This window comes from Sceloporus occidentalis, unplaced genomic scaffold, assembly GCF_023333645.1.
Source record: "Sceloporus occidentalis isolate IW3139 unplaced genomic scaffold, rSceOcc1.0.p SCAF_3, whole genome shotgun sequence".
Taxonomy (NCBI): domain Eukaryota; kingdom Metazoa; phylum Chordata; class Lepidosauria; order Squamata; family Phrynosomatidae; genus Sceloporus; species Sceloporus occidentalis.
Genome location: NW_028316983.1, coordinates 161,376,231 through 161,403,116, shown reverse-complemented (window position 1 = coordinate 161,403,116; position 26,886 = coordinate 161,376,231). Strand labels below are relative to the sequence as shown.

Here is a 26,886-nt window from a genome sequence, read left to right as displayed (position 1 = left end):
GGGAGGAAAGGTAAGGATCAGCTTACTCGTGTTGCTGACCCACTTGTGGCGGACTTTCCCTTGAGGAGATGGAGCCTGAGACGTTCTCCTTTAGATGCCCTGCAGGCTCTCTCTCTGCCCAGTTCAGTGGGCTTGGGGCTTGCCTTGCTCCTTGCCCCTTGTGCCCCTCAGGGATCTTTTTGCTTTGCTTCCTCCAAAGCCAGGGGGCTTCAAAAAGAGAGAAAACTCCCCCCACTTTTTTATTAGCCCCAAAGAGTTCTTCTTCCCTCAAGCTGGGGCAGCCCAGGCTGCCCAGGTGGGACAGCCTGGGGAATGTGGGTCTGTTTTCCTCCCCTCAGGTAAATTGAGCCCCCCACCTCACTTTCTCTCCTCTCCACCCTCCCCCAAATCTCCTCAAGCTACTTTGGGGACTGGGAGCCCCTGAGGAAGGGGCTCCCATGCCCCAAGTGCCCCTGTGGTCCTCCTAGGGGTCCCTAAAGCAATGAGGGGGCCGTGGGGTCAAATGAGACTTGGGACCCCTCCTCCAATACTTCCTCGGCCTGTCTTTTCACTCAAAAAAAAAAAGATCAGGGATGCAAATCATTCAGCCATCCAGATGTTGTTTGACTGCAAGTCCCAGCAGCTCTAGCCAGCACTGACAAAGATGAGGAAAGCTAGGAACTGCAGTCAGACAGCCTCTTTAGAGGGACACAGAATTCCCACCCTTGTAGTAGATAATCCAGTCTCTTGTTTGTAAACATCCTATAAATTTATCACAAGTCCTGCTTATGGAGAAGCTCCTGAGAGGTACCCAACTAGAAAATGCCTCACAGCATGTTATTTGAACTACTAGCTTATACCACTGTTAATTAAACTCCCAGCAAATTTCCAAATTTCAGGTCTTATGAAGCCTACATGGTAAGAAGTTATCAAACAGACCAGAATGGGAGTAGATGTTCAGGCAGCTTCAACTTCTAGTCATGCTTTGATCTAAGCAGGAGAGTAGCTGCAGTAAGAAGTGAAATGTGAAAACAGAGCTACCTATACTGAATGCCTGACCCAGCATGTTTCTGTTTAAGGTGAGTTATCTCTCCCTTCTCCATGCAATTCCAAAGAGCAGCAACTGAAACAGAACCTACTGTGCCAGTCTTGAACAAGAAACACCACTTTAAAGGGGGGAGGGCATTATCCTATTAACTGAACAAACTAAGATTACAGTATATCAACGTGTTATGTCAGGTGATATTTAACTGATTTTTACCCCCAAATAAAGAGAATCAGAAAAGCATGCGGCTCTTATCAGGAATGTACTATTAGTCTTTCAGAGGAGATTAATCAGTCTGCAGTGAATACAGAATAAGTGTCAATCCTTGAACAGCCTGATAGCACTTGAACACACTGGTATGGACAGGAGAGATTTAATTACACTGAAATGGACACACTCTTGTTTTAGCTTGTCACACCATGATTTTTAGCTGTTTCCAACAACTGCTCTCTGACAGCAGAAAACTCCCACCCAAAAAAAACCTGCGGGGGGTAATTAGTATGGAAAGATAGGAATACTGGGGGGAAAAGAGGGGTTATACCTATAGTTTAGTGAACCAAGTGTCAACACCAAAGAACATAAGAGGAAACAGAAATCTGTATTATTACTCCATCATACCTTTAAGCTACCTTAAATCAGTCACTATTTGAAAATATTTTCCCCATTTTTTCTTCCTTATGAGATTATGCACAAATCTCCAACAAATTCCATAGTTGTTGTTCTGTCCATTCCACAAAAAAAATTGGCAGTGGAAGTCAGCCATTACTATGCAAGGAGTATCTGGGGAATTAAAAAATGGAGACAGATGTGGAGTGGATGGGAACCAAAAGAGAAATAGCAAGCAAGCAAGCAAATAAATAAATAAATGTGGAACAGCAATAGTAGCAATTATTCATCCTGCATCTGCAGGTGCAGGATTGAGATTTTTAAAAATATGAGCAGACACTTAAGTGAATGGATTTAAGGGAGAATGATTGCATGAAGGATTTATTTTATGAGCTTAGCTATGAGTTGTAGTTGGTTTTAAAAGTTGCTAACATAAGATACAGCAAAATTTAAATGTGTGAATATGTATGCAAAAAAAAAACCCTGTGTATACATAGGACACACAATTCTGTGCACAAACTCACTATACACTGCACATAGTCACTTATGCTCACTTGAATTTTAATATAGAGAAATGTGGTATGTTCTATTTCCTATACAGTTACATGCCAATAATTAATTTACAGAACAATTATGCTACTGTAACAACAAAGAGAAATCTGAATAAATTTTGGGAGGAACAACTGGTCCTTTTGCTGGTGGCTTCAAAGAAGGACTCAGTGAAGGGATCATAGAATCAAATAACACATGTTTATGCAGTGTAATTCCCTCTACAATTGAAGAGGCTTAATTAAGCAGTGACATGTAAACCAACCTAGGAAAAATATAAAAATTCCTTCTCCTGACAGATGTGCTTGCCTCCGTGTGAAATATAGGATGGATTTAGACACAGAAAAGTCTTTGAGAGTTGGCCAGTTAATGAGGCCACATGAAGGAAATACAGTAGTCCAGTGCATCTTTAATTAAAAAAGCTAGCATGGTGCAGTGGGTTGAGCGTTAGAGCAGAATCTCTGCTCACACATAGAAACCCACTGGGTAACTCCGGCCAAGTAACACTCTCTCTATCTCAGAGAAGGACAAAGGCAAACCGCCTCTTAACAAATTTTGTCAAGAAAATATCATGACAGGGTCACTGTAAGTCAGAAACGACTTGAAGAAACAACACAATAACAATCTACAATTAAAGTTACCATCTCTTGGTTGTGATTTGATGTTTATTTATATGAGCAAAAGAACACTTTTTTCAGCATCTGAAATTGTTGACTATAATTCAGCCTACAGTTTCAGTGTGCTAGTCCGTTGTCTTAAATGTTATTTGCATTTGGCACGTTATATAGACTGGCCCACACATTATGGCCATCCCATGAAAACACAAGATTACACAGGTGTTTCCTGGGGATGTAAATCTTTTGACTATTTAATTCTCACATGCAAGGACCATTACATTTTAAAGTTTTCTTGGTGCTGCAAGAGAAAACAAACATTTCTGCACAGTATTCTTCTAATATTCACATATCCTAAAGTGTTCTGAATTATTCTGGACAGAAATGCATGTGGGGTTCATGCACAAAAATGTGTTACGGTAATTTTTCTTTCTGTTCCTCTCCTTCTTTTGTTCAGAAAATCCCTGTATATTCCTATGCAGAAAGCCTCTCCAGAACACTCTTTGAATACCAAGGAAAAACTGTGCAAAAGTTTTGAGGTTGTGTTATTGTTCTAAAAGGGTTTCCCAAGTGTCAGGATTTTTCCCCCAATGGGGAATGAATAACAATATGCTTTCCATCCCTAATTGTTACCAGTGCCAGACATATTAGACATCAGCTACATGAGGACTGTTTCAAGCCCCTTTTCTATGGATAATGTTTTTACACAGGTTATTCACAAGATAATACTTGACTATATCAGAATGGAGTCAAGGATTTCTCACAGCTGCTCTGTTCTTTTTGGAGAGATATAGGCGGGTTACAAACCGCCATAAAATACGTATTGACTACGTATTAGGGTTAGGAAGGGGCGGTGCTTCCGCACCCCCCTAACCCTAGTACGTAGTGAATACGTACAATATGGCGGCGGCCGTTCCACACGGCTGCCGCCATATTGACATAGCGGACGCTGTGGGTCCGCACATCGCACGGCGCTTATGATGTCGCGAGTGTGCCATCGGCACCTCGCGGCGTCATAACCGCACCTCAGGAAGAAGTTCCATTTTGGAGCTTCTTTTTTGCTCTGCGAGGGAGTCGTGCGGTTTGGCTGCTGCGGCTCCCTCGCAGAGCAAACAGAAGCGCCGGCAGACTGCCACAAAGCGGCGATCTGTAACGCTCCATAGTAAAGTTCTTGCCTAGCTTTTATCCTGAGTCTTCCACATGGAATGTGTAATGTATTGATTGGTTCTATGGAAAAGTTCTTAAAAAGTAATAGCAATCACAATTACAACCATTTTGTTGCTGCTTTTAAAAAAAACTTCTTTTATTTATTAAAAGAGGTAAAGAATACCACCTTCTTCACTGAGACATTGTTAGTTATTACTGAACATTAAATGAAACAGACACTAAGGACTGATTGTATTAAAAAGAAGACTCTTGTTTAAAATTAATAACCTTTTTTTCATAATTTAAAAGCTAGAGAGAGGGTTCAGTTCTCCACCCACACATGTCAAACCTCATCAGGTTATCTGCAGAAAACACTTTAAGTTATTTAAAAGGAAATCAGGCAGATTTCTCCACAGGGAAAACTTTTGTGAATTTTTTTTTTTAAAAGATAACCAAAAACCAAAAACCTTGAATTATGAGACATGTAAGCTTTCCTCATAAAAGAGTTTTGCTTTAAAAAGACTTTGAAAAGGCTCAAGTGCAGTAAAGGCAAATGATACTGCTGATGTTCTTTAAGATACTTATAGCGACTGTAAACCACCAGTTTCTCTAAATTGCTGGTGCTTTTAAAGATGCTTATAGCAACAGTAAACCACCAGTTTTATTCTTAAAGCAAAATAAATTTTGAAAAATCCTGATCAATTTGCACTGAACATTTTGTGTATCTATCATTAATTGTGTTCCAAATATTAAGATGATAAAATATCCTTCAAATTGCCTTTATACAATGGATGGGAATTAGAGATTAACTGGTCCCTCACTGTTATGCCATGGATTTCAGTTTCTAAGGCAATCTGTATATCTGTTGGGTGGATAAGCAGGATAAATAACAGTTGTCACATGAGATGGGGGTACATACAGTCTATGGATCACACTATACCTTGTTGTTGTTAACTGCCTTCAAGTTGATCCCAATTCATGGTGACCCTGTGGATGACACATCTCCAGGACCTCTTATCCTCCACTGCTCTGCTTAGAACCTGCAGATTCAGGCCTGTGATTTCTCTCATTGTGTCTATCCATCTGGCATGCAGTCTACCTCGCTTTCTACTGCCTTCTGCCTTTCCTAGCATTATTGTCTTTCCTAATGAGCCATGCCTTCTCATAATGTAGCCAAAGTACTACAGCCTCACTTTTGTCATGTTGGCTTCCAGAGTTCTGTCCTTGGCATAAATTATGAAAGACCCTACACACATAAAGACTCTGCATGAAAAGTCTCCATAAACATAATTAAAAGCTTTGCTTTTCCAGGTAGGAAAAGCATGTAGGGTCTTTCACCAAATACACATACAAACCATTATCCAGGAGAGTGGCTGCAATCCCATCTCCCTCATTACAACAAATGGAAAGAGCAGGGCTGGGAAACATTACTATTTTGACAACAGCGCCTAGAATCTCCCTGGGAGCTGTAGTCTAAAAAAACAGTTTTCCCAAGTTTTGGAAGAGGCTAGAAGACCTGCTCATTCAAGTGAAAATACAGATGTCTGCAGTCATGCAGCACTCTTTTCCCTTTCAAGCATTTTGCATTTCCTTAGATGTTGAAACTATGCTTTTAATTTCAAAGAAATCTTGAAAGGGGGGAAAGAAATAGATGCTATAGGTCAACCCTTGAGCTCTGACACACTTTAAAATGTGAGGTTGGATTATTTTTTAAAAAAACAACAACACCCAACTCACAACCATTATCCACTATCTTCCTCCCTCTTTAGTTTCCATTTAAAATATATCCATGTTGTCAAGGTATCTGAACAAACAGGTTGTCCTTCAAGCTTTGCCTCTCTCTGACATTCCACCCACTAGTGTGATTGAATAAATGCTGATATAGCCCTTGTGCCTTTGATATCATCATAATGCAAAAACATCACTGAATTATCTTTGATGTCACCTGTTCATAGCATTGCAGAACAGAAAGACGCACACTGGAAGGAACAAGCTTGATTTCTAATTTTAAACATCCATTTCTCTGTGCCCAAACAACTACGGTTCCATCACAGACCCACCAGGGAACCTTTGCCAAAACAACTGTCTTTTTTCCCCACTGTGGAGTCAAAACTTTAGAAAAACAAAACCAAAAAGAAAAATGTTACAGGAACAAGCAAGTTCTTAGTAACTTTATCACCACTTTAAAATGCAATCTAGATTAAACACTTTTACTTCCCACTGATTTCAATCTAAGAGATTTAAGCACATGTTTTGCTTTCTCAACTGATAACACCAGGAATTAAAAGGGCTTCACTTTGGCAGGATCAGACCCCATTTAAATGTGACACTGGGCATGCAAGAAAAATTAACCCATGTGGTGTTCCATATGGCAGCTTCGTATTTAAATCAGGCTCACAGCTGCTACACGTGCAGCATTTGCATGCCAGATTGGTACCTAGCCATCCCACTATGAGGTAGAACTGAATGCTACTATGTTTGGTTTAGCTTGCTTTCTTCTGATTTAAAAGCCTTGAGGGAGTTTAATCTGGACTGAGAAAGAAGTCTCAATCTATAACTTCCATCAGCCTCAGCCAATACTAACAAATGTAAAAGACTATTGGAATAAATGTCCAAAGACTTAACCAACCTTGCTTGCTTCCTTCAGCTGAGTAAAGATACAGAAGCCTTGTTCCCTTGCTCCTCTAGCAAATAGTCTGAAATTCATGCCAGTGTTGCTTTCATTTTTATTTGTTTCTTACTTAGAATATGCATGCAAAATGTCTTGGATTCCCACACTCCTGGATTCCTGTCCGAAATCCTGAAGGGCCACTGCCAATCACTACAGACAGCAGTAGCAATAGCAAGTACATTTCTATACTGCTTATCAGTGAACTTAAGCACTCTCTAAGCACTCCCTAAGCAGTTTACAATGTGTAAGCTAATTAACCCCAACAAGCCAGGTACTCATTTTAGAGATTTGGAAGGATGCCAGGCTGAATCAACCCTGAGTCCTTGGCTGGTATTGAACTCACAACCTTGTGTTTTGTAAGTGGCTGCAGTACAGGCATTTAACCACTGAGCCACCAGTACTGAGCTAGGTCAATGAATCATTTGATTCATTACAGGTTGAGTCTCATTCATCTGGAATTCTGAAATCCAAAATATTCCAGAATCCAAAATTGTCTACATGGCTGGCTAAGATAGCAACACTTTTGCTTTCCGATGGTGCAATGTACACAAACTTTAACTCATGCATAAAATTATTTAAAATATTCTGTATAAATTTACCATCAGGCTATGTGTATAAGGTGTTATATGAAACATAAATGAATTTCATGTTTCGACTTGGGTTCCATCTCTAAGCAAACTAATTATGTATATGCAAATATTCAAAAATTCAAAAATCTCTGACATCCAAAACACTTTTGGTCCCAAGCCTGTATAAAGCAAAGCTTCCTGTTATAGGTTTGGCCTGGACAACATTTGACCTAACAAGCAGAATTCAGCCCAACAGCCATATACAACTTGAGGGTTCAACATGCCTGGTCTTTTGCTGTAAATATGAGCATGATAAAAATGATTTTTTAGACTAAAGTTCTCAATATCCTAGGAGCCATAGTCTAAAATGTTATTTATTTATTTTTAAGCCCTACCATAAATATAGATGAGTGACTGAGTAACTAACAGGTTACATTTGATGAGACATAAACTTATACAGGCCTGTAAGAGAAGAACAACTATGGGAACAACCAACCATAACTAATGGCAAATTAGCTTTGGCAATAGTTCTCTACCTGTTCTCTCCCTTCACCCCACAACCGGAACCACTATTAACACTGTTGTTTTTTTCCATCTTCTAATTCTGTTTTGACTTCACTCTTCCAAGAATTTGCTTCTGACTAAATCAAACAGACATTTGCAACTATAACTGGAACACCACAAAAGGTGGGACATTATTCACTTGGCTTGGAGAAGGAGGAAACAAAACAAAAACACCTCAAATCCAAAGGGGCACAGTGTCCTCACAACATTTAATGATTACAGGATCACAGTGTAGATGTAAATCACTCTCTGTCTCTGCAATTAGTTTCAGTGCAATCTGTTCCTGAAGACTAATTTTTTGGGGGATGTGAACATAACCACACAAACACATTAAAAAGTTAATTCCAAAAAGAGTAGAAAAAACAGGGAGGGAAAGATATTCAAACTCATAGTAGGACCATAATTCATGATATAGGCCAAGAAGTGACTACAAGTGATGACTACTTCGCTCTCTGTTCTGGAAAGTGTGACAGTATTACTGGAAGAAGTATCCCCAGTGTTCCTCCATAACCTGCAACTACATTTTAATGTTACTAGCCCCAGTTCTGACTTCAATGACTATATAGATTTTGATATTTTGTGGACTGCACCATACTATCCAACACTTCAGAGATGAAAACCAAGAATGCGTGGCCAAGCAACAGAAGAGTATGGTTAAGATGGAAAACATTATTAGGGGGAACATAGAAGGGCAGGAAAAAGCGGCTTCAAGCAGCCTTTTCTGAAGCTGGATTCAGTCCTGCCAAACACACTGCCAGTCCTGAAGCTGGCTACAATGCAGAGTAACTAAACGCACCAGGCAGATGAAAACATGGCTTCGAGCCGCAGCACTCCATTAATTTTTTTTCACCTCCATTCTGTCCCTGTGCACTGTCGCAGAGACACAGGAACAATGCAGCAAAGGCTATGTTCCCACCAGTAAGAGGTGAGCGGTCACAATAACTACTGGCCCTCGAGGATGTGGAGGCCTCCTCCCCAGCATTGGTGGTACTGGCCCTGGAGGATGTGGAGGTCTCCTCTCCAGCATTGGATGGTCTCATGGTGATGTTGACAGTCCCTCACCTTCCAGAAGGCTGCCCTGAGGTTCTTGCACTTACAGCAACATTCTTCACCAGTGCATTGGTGGCCCTTGGCACTCATGGTTTCTGTCACCTCGTCAAATGTTTCAGTGTTCTGGTACATGTTCTCCAGTCTCTCTAACACAGTGATTCCCAACCTTCCTAATGCCGCGACCCTTTAATACAGTTCCTCATATTGTGGTGACCCAAACGCATGAAATTATTTTCATTGCTACTTCATAACTGTAATTAAATAGATGTTTTCCAATGGCCTTAGGCGACCCCCATGAAAGGGTCATTCGACCCCCAAAGGGGTCCCAACCCACAGGTTGGGAACCACTGCTCTAACACATCTATCTGTCTCCATAAGGCTATGAGGTCAGTCATCTCTTCAAGGGACCGTGAGGTCACTCACCATCTTCTTCACTGGGTTATGGAAGCCATTATGCCCCACACACAAAGATGCTGACAATGCTCAGAGTTAACCATGCACAGCTGCACAGGAATCAGGAGAAAATGGCACTTGAATATGCATGCGAGTACAGCTAGAAAGTTAGTCATATTTATTACTTTCCATTGACAGAACATCCAGTAGGTAAGCTTTCAGCACTCTCTTCTTGATAGTGTGCATGCTCTTCCTCTCATTATACAGCCACACCTCTGAAAAGGCGGACCTGCGATGATGCATTAAGACAGAGAAATATGGGCTGGTTTAACTTAAGGCACTCCTTTCCAGTCATCTTGGAGGTGGTGCATCCAAAGGTAAGACTTTTCTAGGAAGGAGTGGATAAATCCAGCTTCTTTTAAATCTCGCTTTTCTCCTTGTAAGTCGCCTTCTATCTGGATTCCATCCTGCTTCAAGGCATGCATCATCTAAATTCCCTGACTATTTTGAATCCAGATTGTTTTGACTGTCTGTATCCCCCTATAATGAGAAAGAACACACAACCTTCGAGAGGCTGCAGCAGTTTGCTTTTGCCTGAGATTACAGGGAAGGGCAGGAATCCATCCCTCCTTCCCTCTCCTCCCAGCTTAAGTAATCAAGTGCAAACTATTTTTGCACTTTGAACTCAGTTTGAAGCAACTGAGGTAAGCTGAGGGCAAAGGGGGAAAGTGGGAAGAGGAGAGAGAAACTGGGACATTTTAAAGCAGCTGAAAAAGTGGAGTGGCGGTTGATTAAACAGGACTGACCCTGCCAGATCAGGACAGGTGGAGGGTATGCTGAAATTACTTGTTGTAACCTACAGATTAAGTACATTCTTGTCTGAGCTGATCAAAATTGTGACGTGATTCAATAATATCACCGTTCAAATGTCATCATGAGGAACAACTCAGAAAACATTTAGTCAGCCAAGCCAGATGAGATGAATTTAGGCCAGCCAAATTGATAGATTTCCCATCTCTTAGCCAAAGCCAGCAAAACAGAACCCCACTTTGGATCAGCACTGTAATGTTGAAGAAGTGAGGAGTTAAGCATTTTCCTCAGCATCCAATGAAAACTGTGCACTCCCTCAGCTGCCATTTGCCTCATACCATAAAATGTATATTTCATCCAACATGAACCACTCTGCAGCATGATAACCGTACTGATAATCATCACTGACAATCTTCACACAGATGTAACAAGCACTAAAATATGTGTTGAATTGCTTGGAATACTTAAAAATCACCATATAATTACCTGGTAACTGTAAAACCATTATTAACTACTAATATTAATACAACAGAAACAATAACAGGAATGCATATATTGGCAGTTAGTCCAACATGTTGCTTCATAATGTAGAGGAGCAAATGGCACAAGCCAAGGTGCAGAGTATCTGAAATCTGCCAAGTTATTTTTGTAGAAATGGCAGAAAAGCTCACAAACTCTTACTTCCGAAGTAAAGGTGGAGGGGAGAACATTGGGAATTCACGGTCAAGATGGGGCTCTTTCCAACATTATGGACTACAAATACCAATAGTAAAACATGCACAGAAAAAAAATTAAATAACTAACAATTTGAGGCCCTAGGTCTTGCGTTATGAACACTGTATGCATCAGTGTTTCCTAATTTTAAAGTCTACACAGTTGGTATCCCCCAAAATCATACTTATTTGCATCAAATGTAAATCACAGTTATTCCAAAATAGTAACTAAAGACTTGAAAAAATATAGGCTGCTTTTTATTTAACCCAAAAGAATAGCCATAAACATATTCTGAATATTCCAGTGATTGGGCGTTTTGCTCAGCTCACACACATTCCTTATGTGTTCCACAGCATTTTCTTCTTCAGTGTCATTTCACAGTGACTAAAATGATTGGCTTCAGGGTATTTTATGGATCATCTTCTTCAACATGAACCTGCCATTCCCACCATTAAAGTCGCTTTGGGTCCCATACTGTTGTGGAAGCCCCTTAGAGGTTCATACATCTCCCGCACTGCAGATTTCTCATCAAACTATGAATACTGTATATTTCACCAGGCTTTCAGTCTGAATGACAATGTTGCATAGCATTTTTATTTTGTTACGTTGTTTGTCACTTTGATTTTTAGTATTTTATTATTTGATTTATGATATTGCATTATTGCTTGGATTATAGTGTAAGCTGCCTTTGGGTTAAAAAGCAGCCTGAAAATATGACAATCAATCAATCAATCAATGTTTCTTATGTTTTAAATATCTCCATCACTCACCCAATAAATCTGGCTCAGCAGTAACATTGCACACCAAGCCAATTCAGAGTGGGTTCAGCACTTCCAAAATTGCATTGCCCACAATCTGAGCATGCCATGACTCCACACAGGCAATCACACTTAGCAACACAGCATCATAGAAAACAATTTAGCTATTTCAGAATGAAAGCAATATTTCTATATCACAAATGCCCTCTTTTTAGAATGTCTTTGTGCCTTTTCAAACACCTTGCAAAGAGGAGTCAGGTACTTTTTACAAGGTTACAAATGTCCACCAATAGCACAACCTTATTTTGGCTCAGCACTACTCTAAATCCACTACAGATTTTATTTCAAGGAAGTTGTTAACACGCTGCTAAGCAGAAGTTGCTTTAAGAGTGTAAACCACAAAGCTGACTGCCAGCATTGAACACTGCTGCAGCTGAGCAGTCGGCAGGACAAGATACAGAAAGTATGATTGAAAATGAAAATGAAGGAATTGGGAAGAGGTCAGAACCAGTGAGGGGGAAGAAGCACTGAGGGAGGTGAAGCAGAAGAGCAAGTCAACACCAAAAATCAAATTAAAGAAACAATGGCTTTGTGGGCAGGCTAGGGTTTTCAAATAAAGCTACTTTCCATGTGTTGCTGCCTTTAATTCAAATGGGAGAACAGCTTTCCAATCACCCATGTTGTAAATTATGTGATTCTGTTTACGGCTACCCAGGCAGAAAATAAGATGCAATTGTCATAAATCAGACTGCAGGTAAACACAGGCCAGGCAACTGCAAAAGAGAAATGTGTCAACATTCAATCAGTTTACAGGTAGGTTATAAGAACCTCAAGGGGCAGGTTCTTCTTGGAACAGGAACTAGGATTTCATGTATCTTGTTCACTTCAATTCCCTACTTTTGACACATTATAATCTGGACTGGGTTAACAACACATGGCAGATTCTTCACTAGGTCATGACCTGGTGTCAACCAACATAATTCTATGAAGCACAGAAGATCAAGATGGCATTACAAAGCTTGCTAGCACATTATAATGTGGAACTGATGTGACAGGTTATATTCTTACTTCATTAATGTAATTGCAATACCATTTGCAGGTGCCTTTAATGGGATTCAGAAGGGATTAGGACATTGTGGCATGCAGCTGAGTGACAATGGCTATAGATATTCAAAGGGAAGTGAGATATGAAATAAAATAAAGTGAGGACATGAACTGGATGCTCTCATTTGTGCCTTTACTAACAAGGCAACGTCTTAAAGACTCAACTGTCTTAATATTGTTGCAAGAGAAAACACAAGTGTAGTATGCAACACTACATTTTTCTAGTTTCTCCTGGTTGGAGCGTGCACAGCAGAAAAAAAAAACCCTTGAAAGTAATTTAACATAACACTAACAATTCTTTCACTGCTCAGTTGCATTAAATAAAACTTACCCCATGAAGACATACAATTAATACAGACACGAGGGAGAGACATAAATATCACAGTTTGACTCTCTTATAATGGCCAGTGCCCTGTTTACTGGTAAACTACATTACAAATTTTAAACCTTTTCAGATTTTATTTTTCAGCCATCGAAAGGCATAGAGAACAAAAGGAAGCAGCATGGAAGTACTACAGGCTGGCTAGGAAAACATTTCCTACCTGAAAATGTGAGGGGAGACACAATGGAGAAACAATCCAACAGGGGATAAAACCACAACCACTTTTCCATTCCTCTCCATGTTGTAACATGACAATCTTAATGACTTTCCATCACAGCATCCTGAGGTTTCTTTCTAACCACTGTATATTCACATCCATTCTAGAAAAAGGCTATTTTCTGTTCAGCCAGCCTCGGTTCCTCACTGACACAAGTTCTACAGTTCAGAAAGAATTACAGTTACCAGACTTAATTTGGAGACTCATCTTTCTTCTTTGGCTAGAGATTGGTGGCTAGCAGTTAGAAATATGTGGTACTGAAGAAAGGAAGTAGAAATTATGTGATCAAAACCCTACAAAACTCTATTAGAAAACGTGATATATTATCAAAAAGATTCCACTGGAAATGCAATTATCTTTCAACTGAGAAAGAGGAAACATACTGCTATTTATCCATAGCACCTGGGAAGCATATGTATTCAGTAATGGAACAGGTGAGCCACTCTTTCATATACCATGAACTTAATTCTGCCCTTTCCTCTGCCTCGCTCTTTCTCTCTGTATGTGTGTTAAGAATGCAAGTCAGATGAAAAATGCCAGCTCCTTTTGCTGTGTGGTGCCTTCCATATCAGTGGTGAATCTGCTCTGGGTTTTAGTTCAAATGTTAAGGGTCCTATCTAAGTTCTGAATTTATTTTGAGAATGGGGTTAAGAATATTGGATCCCTCCATTAAAGTCCAGAGCAGATTTGCTGTTCCACTGACATGGATGTCACTTTCCACTACTGGCCAGCTTACTTTCTCGCTGTCTGTGCAAAATTGCCGCAATGTCACATTTAGTAGATGTGGAGAGAACACAGCAGATTAGACTTTTGGGAACAGCCAATAAAAGTTAAGGCAGAAAAGATGGGGGCTGCTCCCAGGAGCAAGTATAAATAGAGGGACAGAACAGTGTTTGAAATTAGTTAAGAGAGGTGCAGGACAGACCGCCCAAAAAGGACGGCCTGCTGGCGGCCTAATTTCCTCCAGAGGGATGCCGCAGCCACCAAACCACGCAGCTTCCCTCTGGAGGAAAAAGAACCCAGAAAAAGTGTTCTTTTTATGCTGCAAGGCCGACGTAATGAGTGCGCCACTGGCACTGTGCAGATGCCATGCAGCGCTTACATAACAATGGCGGCACCCGCACCATTGTTACGGTGCTGCGCTGTGTTAGAGTTAGGGACCGTGCAGTTGCTGTGCAGTCCCTAACCCTAAAATCAGCACCAGCATGGCACATTTGTGCAGTTTGTACCGCACCAGAGTTTTATTTTACCTTGAGGGGTTTAGCAGCTCAGGTGGAGGCGGAAGACTGCTATGAGGTGCAGTTAGAAGGGGGTTTATATACCCAAGATAGGGAGAGATGGTGATTGTACCCTGAGGCTAGGATAGGCTGTTGTAAGGGGCAGCTGGAAAAGGGTTTTTAGGTAGCCAAGATAGAGACGAAGAAAGTGTTTAATTAATTGTTATGGCAATTTCCTGCGGAAGATGTAGTGCTTGGTGACTAGTGAAGTCACAGGTAACAGAAAGGGTTAAAAGATACAGAAGATTGATAAAGGTTCTATGAGAACTTAGGGGCTCTACAGATGGTGATGAACGGGCGGTGAGATGCTGCCCCTCTCTGCCCTGGATCGGTCCTGTGGCAACTGCATGCCATGGCACTGACTCAGTCTCCATAGAGTACAAAACGGAGCTGGAAAAACCAGCTTATTTTTCTGCCCTTGAAGGGGCACCACAGCCACCACTGCACGGCTTGATTATGCCCCTTTGACGCAGCATTGTTTAGGCACTGAGTCAAAGGGCCGCCGTCATGGCACATGCTGTCTGAACGGGTGCACCCCAAGATGGTGCCTGGGCAGTGTGGTGAGGGCTTTGAGCGTGACGATGCCCAGCCCTCAACCCGCCTACAGGCCGGAGCTTTTCGCCAGTCTGTTAAGGGGCTAAGACTGTAAAAGACCATATATAAGGCTATAAAAGAAAAATTACAAAGATAAGCTAAAGAAACTGTTAAATCGTGTAACTACTAAAGTATTTATACATCGTATCCATCTTGAATGCCATCCACTGAGAAATATACTGTATTCAACCTGATTTGTAAAGTCTTTTTGTTTGTTCAACAAGCCATTGTCTGAAGTGCTTATGGAAACATTTTCAAAACGCTACCAAGAGAGAAAAAAGACTTTTATTAGTTGGGACACATCAGAGAGCAGGTGTGTAGTTATCAATTAGCAACTGATATCAAGCTGTCGGGATTTTAATAACCCAGAGAGCTGGCATCTGAAGAGAGTAATAGTGTGGGAGACACTAGGGGAGAAATCTGAATTCGAGTGCTGTGTCACAAATTAGGTGGCAAGCTGGTGTGACAGTTGCCATCCCGTGACATATTGGTAGCAGTGGTGAGATCAAAAAGACCCACTGGGCTACCATCTGAGAAAATGGAGTGCTTGTGCACAATTTTGCCACTTTCCCCTTCTTCTTGGCTCTTTGGCCCTAGAGAAGTCTTTTTTTTAAAGAAGCTCAACCAGAAGTTGACTACAAGCTGACTTATTTTTGAAAAAACATCCCCTCCTCATTCTAAAGCAGGAGCTGTAGGGAGGGACAAAAACATGACAAAACTGCACTGCTATTTGGAGGGGGGGAGTTGGGGGAAAATCCAGTCACAGTTTTTGAGGTCCCATGTAGGGTCAATATCCCCCCAACTCCCAGTAGCTGCCCACCTCAATGTACATAGATAGCTGTAAGACAAAAGGGATAACCTTTTATATGTGAAAGTTTAAAAAAAAAACCTAAGGTGGTGTTTCTAAAACACTTTGAACTTTGAAATTTCTTTGAAAGTTCAAATTCAAACTTTTTTGAGCCACAAAAGTTTGAACTATTCAAGCTACAAAAGTCTGAACTACTCAAACCGCTTTGAACTACAAAAAATTGTTCTGATCTGTTTTCAAAGAATCTTTTGTCTGTCGCACATCACCCTGGGAGTACTGGCAGGCTGAGAGGTGAAAACGGTATACTTCCAATAAATAATAATGTAGGGCCTATTCTAAACACTAATTAATGGTGCTTCAACATTCATGCAAGTCATAGTTGTGCCAAACTCAGCCCAGTTACAGGCAGACAAATGGGTTCTGGGACTAGCCCAAGATACTTTAGTGTCTGAGGCAGAAATTCCAAATGGATCTTCCTATCATGGTCAAAGCATAACTAAATCCTTGACCATTTCCTTCCTTTTAAAGAAGGGCTGGGAATAGAATTGCCAGTTCAGGATTGTCTGAGGCCCTGAGATTTCCAGGCCAAAACCTGAGACCTAGGAACAGCCCCTAGTTATGGCATTAACTATTAACCTCAGTTGTTGACAACTTTCTTTTAAACACACATTCTATTCTCACAGGGGAAATATTTTCTTTTTTAGAAATGAGAGGCATAGCTAAAGAGGCTGTTTTTATATCAAGGTGAAATGACAGGATTATTATTTCTCGTTTACTTAGGGAGACTGGATAAGGAATATTTAATCTAATTTATTTTCTCTAGCCAGAAAGGCGATGCAAAGCAGAGCAGAGCATGAGCCCTAGCACCACAATGAACTGGGGTGGGAAGGAGGAAGATAACTATGAGTAAGTAAATACATGGAGCCCCTTGGAAAATCTTTGCAAGCTGAAGCAACAAAGCAATTATCCCTTGGAAACTGTAGCAAACTGCTATTGTAGCAAGCTGCAATACTGGGGATTTGTACACAGTTCTCTCTTATTGTCTGGAAGTGAATTTACCAAAACCCTTGTCTCCTACTTGGAAGTGAACCACCAAAACTGGAAATGCAGGGCTGGGCCCTGAGATCTGGTAACCCTAGCTAGGCATCATGAGGCCCTCCAAATGTTGTTAGACTGCACCTCTGACCATTCTTCACCACTGCCTTTGCTGGCTAGGACTTCTAGGACTTACAGTCCAGCAATATCTGGAGGGCTACATGATTCTCACCCCTGCTTTTCATGATACCATGAAAAGCCAGCCCTCCATATCCCCTGATTCTTTATCCATGGATTCAAGCATCCACGGCTTGAAAATATTCAAAAAAATATAAATTCCAAAAGGCAAATCTTGATTTTGCCATTTTTAAAATAAGGGACACCATTTTATTACCCCGTTGTCTATAATGGGACTTGAGCATCCATGGATTTTTGTATCCATGGGTGTGTGTGTATGTCTTGGAACCAAACCCCAGCAGATACCAAGACCCAGTGTACATGAAACCATGCACTATGTTATGTCTCATTTTATTTCCAGGTACACAGTTCCTGTTAACCACTACAGTGTGCAGAGGACATTCCCTTTGCTGTACTTGTGGACAGTCAATTTTTCTCCAGAGAAGCACCCTACAACGAACCTCTGCCATAACATATTCAGAGAGATTAAGGAGAGAGTAACGTTATTTGCTTTATGGAACAAACGGCTCACTGAGCTTCTCCTTCAAATGGTTCAGATTTTTTTTAAAATGATGTCAGTGTACATCTCTGGAGAACTTCTGTGGCAATTTCCAAAGCACTTCACAGGAAATATCATAGGAACAAGTTTTGTGTTTTATTAAGTGCTTTTAGCAGACAGCAGACTGGTGACTGAAGACTAAACAAAGCACTTTGAACAGGAGGCAGGGAAACAAAGGAGGCTTCCAAGCTCTTGTGCCTCTGACCATTTCCTGTGTCCTTTCCCCAGCCTTTTATTACTCTATGCTATGACATTTACCCCTCTTGCAGCAGATAATTAGAAAGATGTGCAAATTTTAAAGTACTTTTACCAATATGAACAAGTGTATGGAATACTAGACCCCTGAAACCACTTTGTAGATAGACATTAAATCTGAAGGTATTGGAGATTTAATGTGGGGTGGAATTCTGAAAGCATCAGAAATGCATAGTGTTAGCTTACAAGAGGGAAGGAGGACATTTCTTGCCCTGTTTTACATTTCTGGATATCAGTTTTTCTTATCTTTTGAAATATATATATATATGTGGCATTGAGCTTCCCATCCCCATGATTTATATTTTAACATCCTCTGCCCCTCTGAAAAGCTGATCAGATGCTTCGTGAACAACCATTTAAGGCCCACAGTTCTCACTGAGTCCATTAAGAGCGATGTCTTGGATGGTTTCTTGGGAAGCAGGAGTGAGTCAGTAATATTGGCATCAGTCACTCAGCTGTTCTTTGAATCAAGAAAACTCTTCACAAATTGCAAGCTGATCGCTGAGAACCAGTGGCAGCTGCTTGCACTCATGTCAGCAGGACAGTGAATCCACTTAGGGTTTTGGAGGGATATAGACTTCAACACCTTGTTTAGCTCTTTTAAAGTTCAGACTGCAACCTGGAGTAAATGTATTACTACACTAACATGGCTTGCCTAAATCATGCTGCACACTATATTTCCAGATTGTTGAGTGCTACATGTACATTTATAATGCTACATGAATGACTGACAGACCATTGAGTCCTATTGATAGTTGTAAGTGTCACTGTTTCCCCCTTCTTTCCTTCAATGGTAATCGGTTTGGTAGAATTGCCAACTAGGTCTTCTTGCCCCCAGTTGACCAGTTCTGCAAAACTACCCGGAGAGCTGTCTCTTTTTCACAAAGTTTCAACTCCACACCTCCAGGCTGACTCCAAGGTTTAAGTGAACATGAAATGTCACTCCTGTATACAACTGAGCTATTATATCAACTGACAGGATACTAGATTTTGAAATTCCTAATCCTGGGAGTTTTGCTGTGATCCACGTGGGAATCAGTAGGCTAAAGGTAACAAAAGTGTGAGGTAAGGAAGGAGATTGTAAGGGACGAAGAATGGGAAAGAAAAAACGTTGTCTTGGGTTTTTCAAACATTTGTACAGCTGTTTCCTTCTCTCCTTAACTCAAAACAGGGACAAGGAGGGAGGTGGAAGCAAAACCATGGATGGCATTTTTCAGCTTTGTTCGGTTAAGGTTTGTTGCTGCTGCTGCTGTTGTATGCTTGGATATGCTGGACAGGAATGCTGGAACTTGCAGTCCAGCAGCCTCTGAAGAGTGACACAATTCCCATCCCTCGTCTAGGTATATATTGCTGTGAGTCAGAAGCATACACATATGCATGCATGCACACACGTCTACGTATATATTTTGTATTTGCCTGTTCTTGTTTATATAATCAAGAATATAAGACACTGGAATAAATCTTTTTGGCTTAATAGGACTTATTTCATGGTAAATCCTCAGTGGTTTCTCAGGAGCAATTGGAATCTTTCAACTAAATTTCCTTTTTTGTGTACATTCCAATTGTGAAAAAAATATTAACCCAATTGATTACCCCGACATCCACTGAAGTCAGTCACATAAATATCTGCTTAGGCAAGTGTTCTTGTTCTGTTTGTTTCTAGAAGGCCATTTAACACTACAGATGAAAATTTTTCAACCCGGGAGGCAGTGAATATTTATATATGGGAGTTGACCTCAGGAGTACATCTAACTGCAAGTGTAATATCAGGATAGTCAAGTTACTTTATGGTAGTAATTCAGATCTAGATTTATAGAAATAACTAGGTAGTTTTGTTCAGATTTAAGCTCTAACTAAATCACAAACAATTGGCTAAGACTTGCCAAGTCCCATTTACATTTTCCCAATCAAAATTGTATGTTTTATTAGAGTTAAAGTATACATTATTCTGGCAGACATGGATTCATTCTCCAAACCTATGCTAACTGAGGCATTGTGAATGGAGGAACAAGGAGGATGTGCTGGGTAAAACATTTAAATTTTCAAAATAAAAATACTCTTTAATTACTTAGTACAGTGGGCCCTTGTTATCTGCTTGGGTTTAGTTCCATGGATGCTCAAGTTCTATTAAATACAACAGCATAGTAAAATGGTGTCCCATATATAAAATAGCAAAATCAAGGTTTGCTTTTTGGAATTTATATACATTTTAAATATTTCCAAGCCATGGAAATCAATCTGTAGATATGGACGGTTGGCTGTAGTAGCATTTTATACCCCAATCTTTCCTTGAGTGAGCTCAAAGTAGCATATGTGGTTTTTACCATTTTCTTTCACCTTTATAATCGCACAAGTACATACCTTTAAGAATATGGTTTTATGAGTTTTTGCTCTTGTTGGAATATCTAGCTCATTTAGAAACTGATATTTTATGATAATTATCTTAATGCTTCATTTTTGCTTTATATGTTCCTATTGTGCTGCTGGAAACTAATTTCATTTCCTTTTGAAGAAAGTGGGCCATATATTCTAAAAATAAACTTTGAAAGAACTGATGAGAGGAAGATGGTGCTTACGTGCTCCTCCATCCCCAAAGCTCTTCATCTTAGGCTATCCCCAAGAGAAAAGGTCAAGACTCAGGGCACCAGCTGATGTCTCTGGGAACACCTATGCTTCTTTGGTATGTAACATTTACTGTGGTGGCTTTTCAAACATCTTTGTGAGGGTGGGTAACTTTCAAAAATATTATTTTATTCGTTCATTTGTATCCCTTTGTTCCCCTGTTTTATCCTCACAACAACCATCTGAGGTAGGTCAGGCTGAGAATAAGGTCACCTAGTGAGTTTCATGGTTTTGTGGAGAGTACAACCTGGATCTCCCAAATCCAAGTCCAATATTCCAGTCACCACCCTATGTTGTTCATTAATGGGAACCTTTTGAAAGCTCCATAATACATTCTTTCCACATTGATAATTGTTTTATCTATTTACCTACCTATTCATTTATAATATTTGCACCCCACCCTATACCATATGATTTCAAATTAACCATTGTAAACGTTGTAAAATAGTAAAAAAATAAATAAATAAACCCAGATTTAGTAATCCAAGTAAACAGAGCCTTAAATGAATAGAGGCTATTAAGCATCAGTTAAATTAGGCAATTTCTACATTATATGTAACTCTTTTCAGGGAAAGAAGTTGTAGCATAAGCCTATGGAATCTTATACTAAACCTTATTTCTTACAGTCCCAAAAGTGCTACAAGATCCCTTTACATACTGATATTGCTGGCTAACATGCTATGTCTGAGAATTCCCTATTTTCAGGTGACCATATCTAGGAAATGACTATATATGGTTGTAGATCATGCCTGCAGTGATGAGTCAGAAATCTTGTCTGAGTTGAAATGAGCTGTAAGGAGAAAGAGGCCTCCCTTCAGTCCGTCTGGTGCCATCTGGCCTCGGAGGGAGAGATGCAGACCCAGTTCCACCAGGCCTGTCCTACATTAAGAAGCAGAGCCCTCCCTCCAGTCCATCTGCCTTGGTCCAGGCCTCAGAGGGAGAGAAGAACTGCTGGAGCCGATCCCTTTCCCCACTGCCATTCCCTTCTCCTTTTGTGTCATGTCTTTTTAGATTGTAAGCCTGAGCGCAGGGAACCGTCTAATTAACCATTTGTAAGCTGCTCTGAGAACCTTTCTGGGTGAAGAGCGGGGTATAAATACTTAAATAAATAAATAAATCTGACACACAGCTTTTGGGGCATACTAAAATTAGTAGGTATGTCTTGATCACCATAGTATTAGCAGAGACAGGACTAACCACTGTTTGGAGAGAGTGCAGGAAATCTACCCAATCTAACTCACTCTCTTATGTGCCTGCACACATACACATTATTTTAAGTGTTACACAAGACAAGACCCTTTCCATGACTTCACAAGGGACCACCTCTGATCTCATGTTTTGGCTCTAATCCCTAACCAACATCTAATCTAAACATCTAACCCCAACTGCTGGCATTTTCTCAGTTTGGGAGTTTGTCTGAAGAAAGATCAGTTGGTAAATGGCCTTTGGGGAAAGTGGCAGGAGAGAAATGGCAGGCATGGAGGTGGTTAAATATCTCTTCCACCTGTTAATTCCTCTCTGGAAATGTCCCACCAATTCATATTAGTCTTGTATGGCAAAGACGGGTTAGGGGTTGTCATAGTTTGTCCCCTAAATTCATTCTGGCTAAAACCAGTATTTCAGGGCCTACATTCTTCAGCTTCAGAAACAAAAGTTGGAAAAATACACATTTAGTCCATAAGGGACGGCTTTTCATTAAAGGAAGTTGCTTTCCCCTGTGATATGTGAATGCTTGTGACAGCACTCTCCTCATCTGTTCTTTCTTCCCCTAAAGGTAATTGCAGGACATTCATTCTTGGATGCAGGGATCGTCAAGGGAATTGGGATACTTAACAAATATTACAAAGTACAGCTGATTCGTATGGAGGCTAGAATAAAACAGACAGAACACACCTGTCACCTATTACTTGCTTCATCAAATTGTGTACTTCATTATAAACACATTTTGATCTTCTCTAATAAAAAAAACCAAATGCACAGCATTACTTTTACTTGGAAATAATTTGCTTCATCTTGAACTCTTGCAGTATCATTCTCTGGGACTTTGTGTGTTTGTACATGCTATGGAAGTGAGGGGCTGTACAAACTGGCCATAAACTCCAGCCTGGGATGGAGTCAGGGTGTGGCATCCATACGATGCATGCCCCAACTCCTTCCCTAGGCTGATGTGACAATGTGCACCACACCACATGGCGGGTGGCATCACGGTGCTCCTCTGGCACTGCATCTAGATGATGCAGCACCAAAGGAGTGCAGAAAAGCCGTGGCGCCAAAGGCTATGGCGTCCTTTCCATGGAGAAGAAAGGAGCTGCTTTTTTGCAGTTCCTTGTTGCACCATGAAAAGGTCAGATCAGGGCTGTGGTGTGCAGTTACTGCAGCCCCAATCTGGCGCTAAAAGGAGCAGTCTGTACGGCCCCTGAGACAGCAGAGAAGAAACAGATGTAGGAAACCGTGGCCTCACCCTCACTCCAAGTTGGACATAACAATGTCTAATTGTCTCTGTTCGATTAAAAAGAGGCCAGAAGCCAAGCACTACACCCAGATGCCAAAAATCCTCATATAAATTATTAAGCAAAAGCAGAAATGCCAGTAAATTGCTTGGCTCAGGAAGTTTTCAGTTCATGATAAGGTTACACCCCATTCATCAATATCCTCTCTGACCTCTCCTTAGGCCAGGGCTGAAGAACATGTGGTCATCCAGATGTTACTGAACTCCAGTTCTTATTACCTCAGCAGCGTGGTCTATGATGGGACATGATGGTTAAAAGCTCATCAACCTCTGCTTTGGGTCATTATCCCTGAAAATTCTGCTTCGAACACTAACAGCTACTTGGTGCTCTTCCTGGTTTCCTTTGCCTCATCTTCCTAATTTTTATTTATTTTTTACTTCATCTCACATTTCTCCAGATCTGACCCCATGTCCTTTGCTCTCACTCTTAGCCCCCATTTACTTGGTCAAATGATATCACCACTACTTGGTCAAGTCTAACATCTAATGTATCAATCTAACTGTTTGAACTCCATTCTCTGAATGTTTTTGATATCCATGAACATACCAGCACATCAAAGCAGTCCAACTATCACTGTCTACAATCTCACCATAAATGTTATAATTGCATCTGACACCTACACAACTGAATGGACTGACACCACGTGTGAAAATGAAACACAAAACTTTGTCCCCAACGTATATATCATAATTGTCAGGGAATGTGTGTGTGTGTGTGTGTGTGTGTGTGTGTGTGTGTGTGTGTAGTGAACTTCTTTGAAACATGTAAATGCATCAGTCCGAATCTTAAAGAAATGTCTCCTGTGTAGCAAATTTCATGGCTCTACCATAACTTCAAATGAGATATCATACTAAAATCAGGGAGGGGAATCATGTGATTCATTAAATGCTGCTGGACTACAACTCCCAGCATACCTCAGTATCGATTATGCTAGCTAAAACTGCTAGGAGTTGCAGTGAGAAGGGCTGCTGAGTCCCTTCTCTGCTGTAACCAAACTGCAGACATCAAATGTTTGCTTGCTCCAAGCTCAGGCAATTAGATTTTCTTTTATTTGAACAAAGGAGAGAACACTTTTCTGCATGAATCTGTTTCCTCGGATGGCTGATGTCATGCCATGTCTACTGATTTTGGTGCCATTTTGTATGAGAAGCTACTCCCAAGCCTTTTGCTAGGTCAGCAGTTAAAGGTAATATCAAATAATCCTTTTACAAACTGCTGTGGGCTCAGGATGAAAAACAAGATGTCAGATGTCTGAACTGATTAGGTTTCCACTTGTGTAATTCTAGCAGCAAACACCATTGCTCCATGATCACTCATTACTTGCAAGAAAAAATTAAAGCAAGATTTACCAGTAAGGAAAATCCTTAGTCAGAGGTGTGTGTGTGTTGAAATTAAGCATGAAAAAATACATTTTTCCCCAGAGATCTGTGGAGGAGAAACTGTAGCATCTAGAAATGAAATGACAGAATCTCACATAAAACAGCACTTGGAAGACATGGTGGTTTCTATTTTTTAAAAAAACTATGAGTGCTTGTGATGCCATTTAGCAGATTATATTTGCTGACATTTCTCATATTTTTCCACAATACATGGATTCAAGTAGGAAACTGAGATCACTATATCCTGAAATTGGAAGCATATCCAAGGCTTTTAAAGTGCTAACGTATCTAACTAAGTAACGGCAGCTATTAACATGCCTTCCCCCTTTATTAGTATTTGCTTTAGACAGTTACAAATGAGCAACTCTGCTTCCAGAAAGTAAAAAAGCAAATCATTCAAACTTAAAAAGAGATTTCATTGCTCACTCCTTTTGCCTTTTTTAAAAATGACAACGCTGCAGCAAAAAAGCAACAAAATCAATGTTTGGTGCTTACTGTCTCCCATGATGCCGTTTCCAGGGTATTTTTAGTTGTTCTGATTAAAAATTTACTCCCTACGTATAACTGACAGCACAGTTCATTTCTGGATTAGAGATTCGTGTATTTCTCTCCCCTCCTTCAGTGACTTTCTTTACTTAGCCATAAAAAGATGGCATTTTTCTCAAGTTAATGCTTCCTGGACCAGATAAAAGAAATCTCAGATATACAGATATTCTGCTTTGTTGTATATAACCAAAAGAAATGGAAATATGTCCCTAAAGAAAATACACAAGAGGGTGGATCCAGGATGAAGTTATGCTATAATATTACATGTTATACCCCTTATTTTATGTGATAATGTATACATCTGTCTTGTAGTCAAAGAGCTTTGAAACAATAAGCTAAGGATGAAAATAATATTTACAAATTTCCTTATCCTCCCAGGAGAAAATTTTCAATCACAGATTTCCTTTTTCATCCTCAAGTGAGAATTTTAAAAAGCCACTGCTTATTCTAATTTCTTTGTGTTTTTATGCAAAAATATTGACTTTGGCTCAAACACAACTGTATTTTATGCAAAATTCAATGTTTTCCGTTCAAAAACATTTGTTAGCATTTTTGTGCCAGCAGATTTTTAAAAAGGTCCCCAAACGCCAAAAAACAAAATAAAACATTACCTGCCATTGAGCAACGCTTTTTTTTAAAAAAAAAAAACCATTTAATAATTCTCCCAACAGGGAGATGAGTTTTTTTTTTTTAAAAAAAAATCATTCTTGCATGTGAGAATGAAATAAATGAAGATTTACATCCCTACAGTGAGGTTGTGCAGAAAGATCTATAAGACTAAGCAGCAAACTGCACATTACATGCAAAGACATATAGCGACGTGACAGTACTTTGGCAAAAGGATAAAATGGAAGGGAAGAATGGTCAAGATTTTCCTCACTAGTAATTTTGCCACACAGGAAAATACTGCTTTTAGGAAGGATTTAAAGCTGTTTCCATTTTGCAGACATTGCATATGAAACAGGCCTTTCAGCTCAACATTTAGAGCACAGTTCACAATCTATATTGAAGACTCAACTGTGATAGGTTTGTCAGCCAAATTCTGCTCTGTAGGAACCCACTGCAGACACCAAAATCAAATTTTTCTCACATTTCCCTCCCAAACTGGACATGATTTAAAGACTTTAGAGGAGAACTTCCACTCACAGACTTGTAGACAACAATTGTGAGAGGCCATGATTCCAGGGTTCACAAAAACAGATGGGGGCTAAATAGACCCTGTGGGCCATCTCCTGATATATACACCTTGAATCCAGTTTCATAATTTTCTTTTGCAAATGTTTGTTGTGAATAGGATCTATTCTGCAGATTTTTCATATCCCTTTTTTCCTCTTTATTTTATTTATATCCTGCCTTTTAATTATATCCTGCCTATTTATATCCTGCCCAGCATGGGATCCAAGCTGGCACACAACATTTTAAAAGCACACTGGAATGTAAAAATTCGTAATACAAAAGTTAAAACACAATCAAGCTAAATCTCTATTTAAAAGCACAAGTTACAAGCAGCATAAAGAGCAAGTTAAAACAGCATTAACAAATACTTAAAACTACATTTGACTTACTTTGGATGTACGTATACATCTATAAGGTCAACTTTTTCCACCAAGTCTCCTCCAATTGTTCGGACAATCTCATAGAAGTCATTTTCACAGTATTTTTCAGAGGGTATCCAAAAAGAGATATCATTGATAACAGGAGGATATTTGCTGAAAGGCTAAACAACAACACAAAATTATCAATTTACTTATGGAAATTTTCTGAAATTAGCTGTGCAATACAATTAGTAATTGAAACCCTGCACTAATTATACTAGATATCCTATAGAATTGGAAGTAAAATATGTCTTTAATCACATTGGGTTCCCCCCATCACCACCTACCTCAGCTACATTTCAGGTCAGCTAATTCACTTACATGTTGGTTGAGAGCAATTCTAATACAAAAATCTGTA

The 26,886-nt window shown here is 40.0% G+C and overlaps 1 protein-coding gene across 2 annotated transcripts in view; it reads right to left on the bottom strand.

The window, feature by feature from the left end:
• Positions 1 to 26,886, bottom strand: part of FARS2 (phenylalanyl-tRNA synthetase 2, mitochondrial) — a 274,037-nt gene that overhangs the window by 62,346 nt on the left and 184,805 nt on the right. For both annotated transcript variants that reach the window (XM_089516677.1, XM_089516678.1), the window contains one exon: positions 26,499 to 26,650. In XM_089516677.1, coding sequence (XP_089372803.1) covers positions 26,499 to 26,650 — 152 coding nt within the window. The remainder of the gene's footprint in view (positions 1 to 26,498; positions 26,651 to 26,886) is intronic.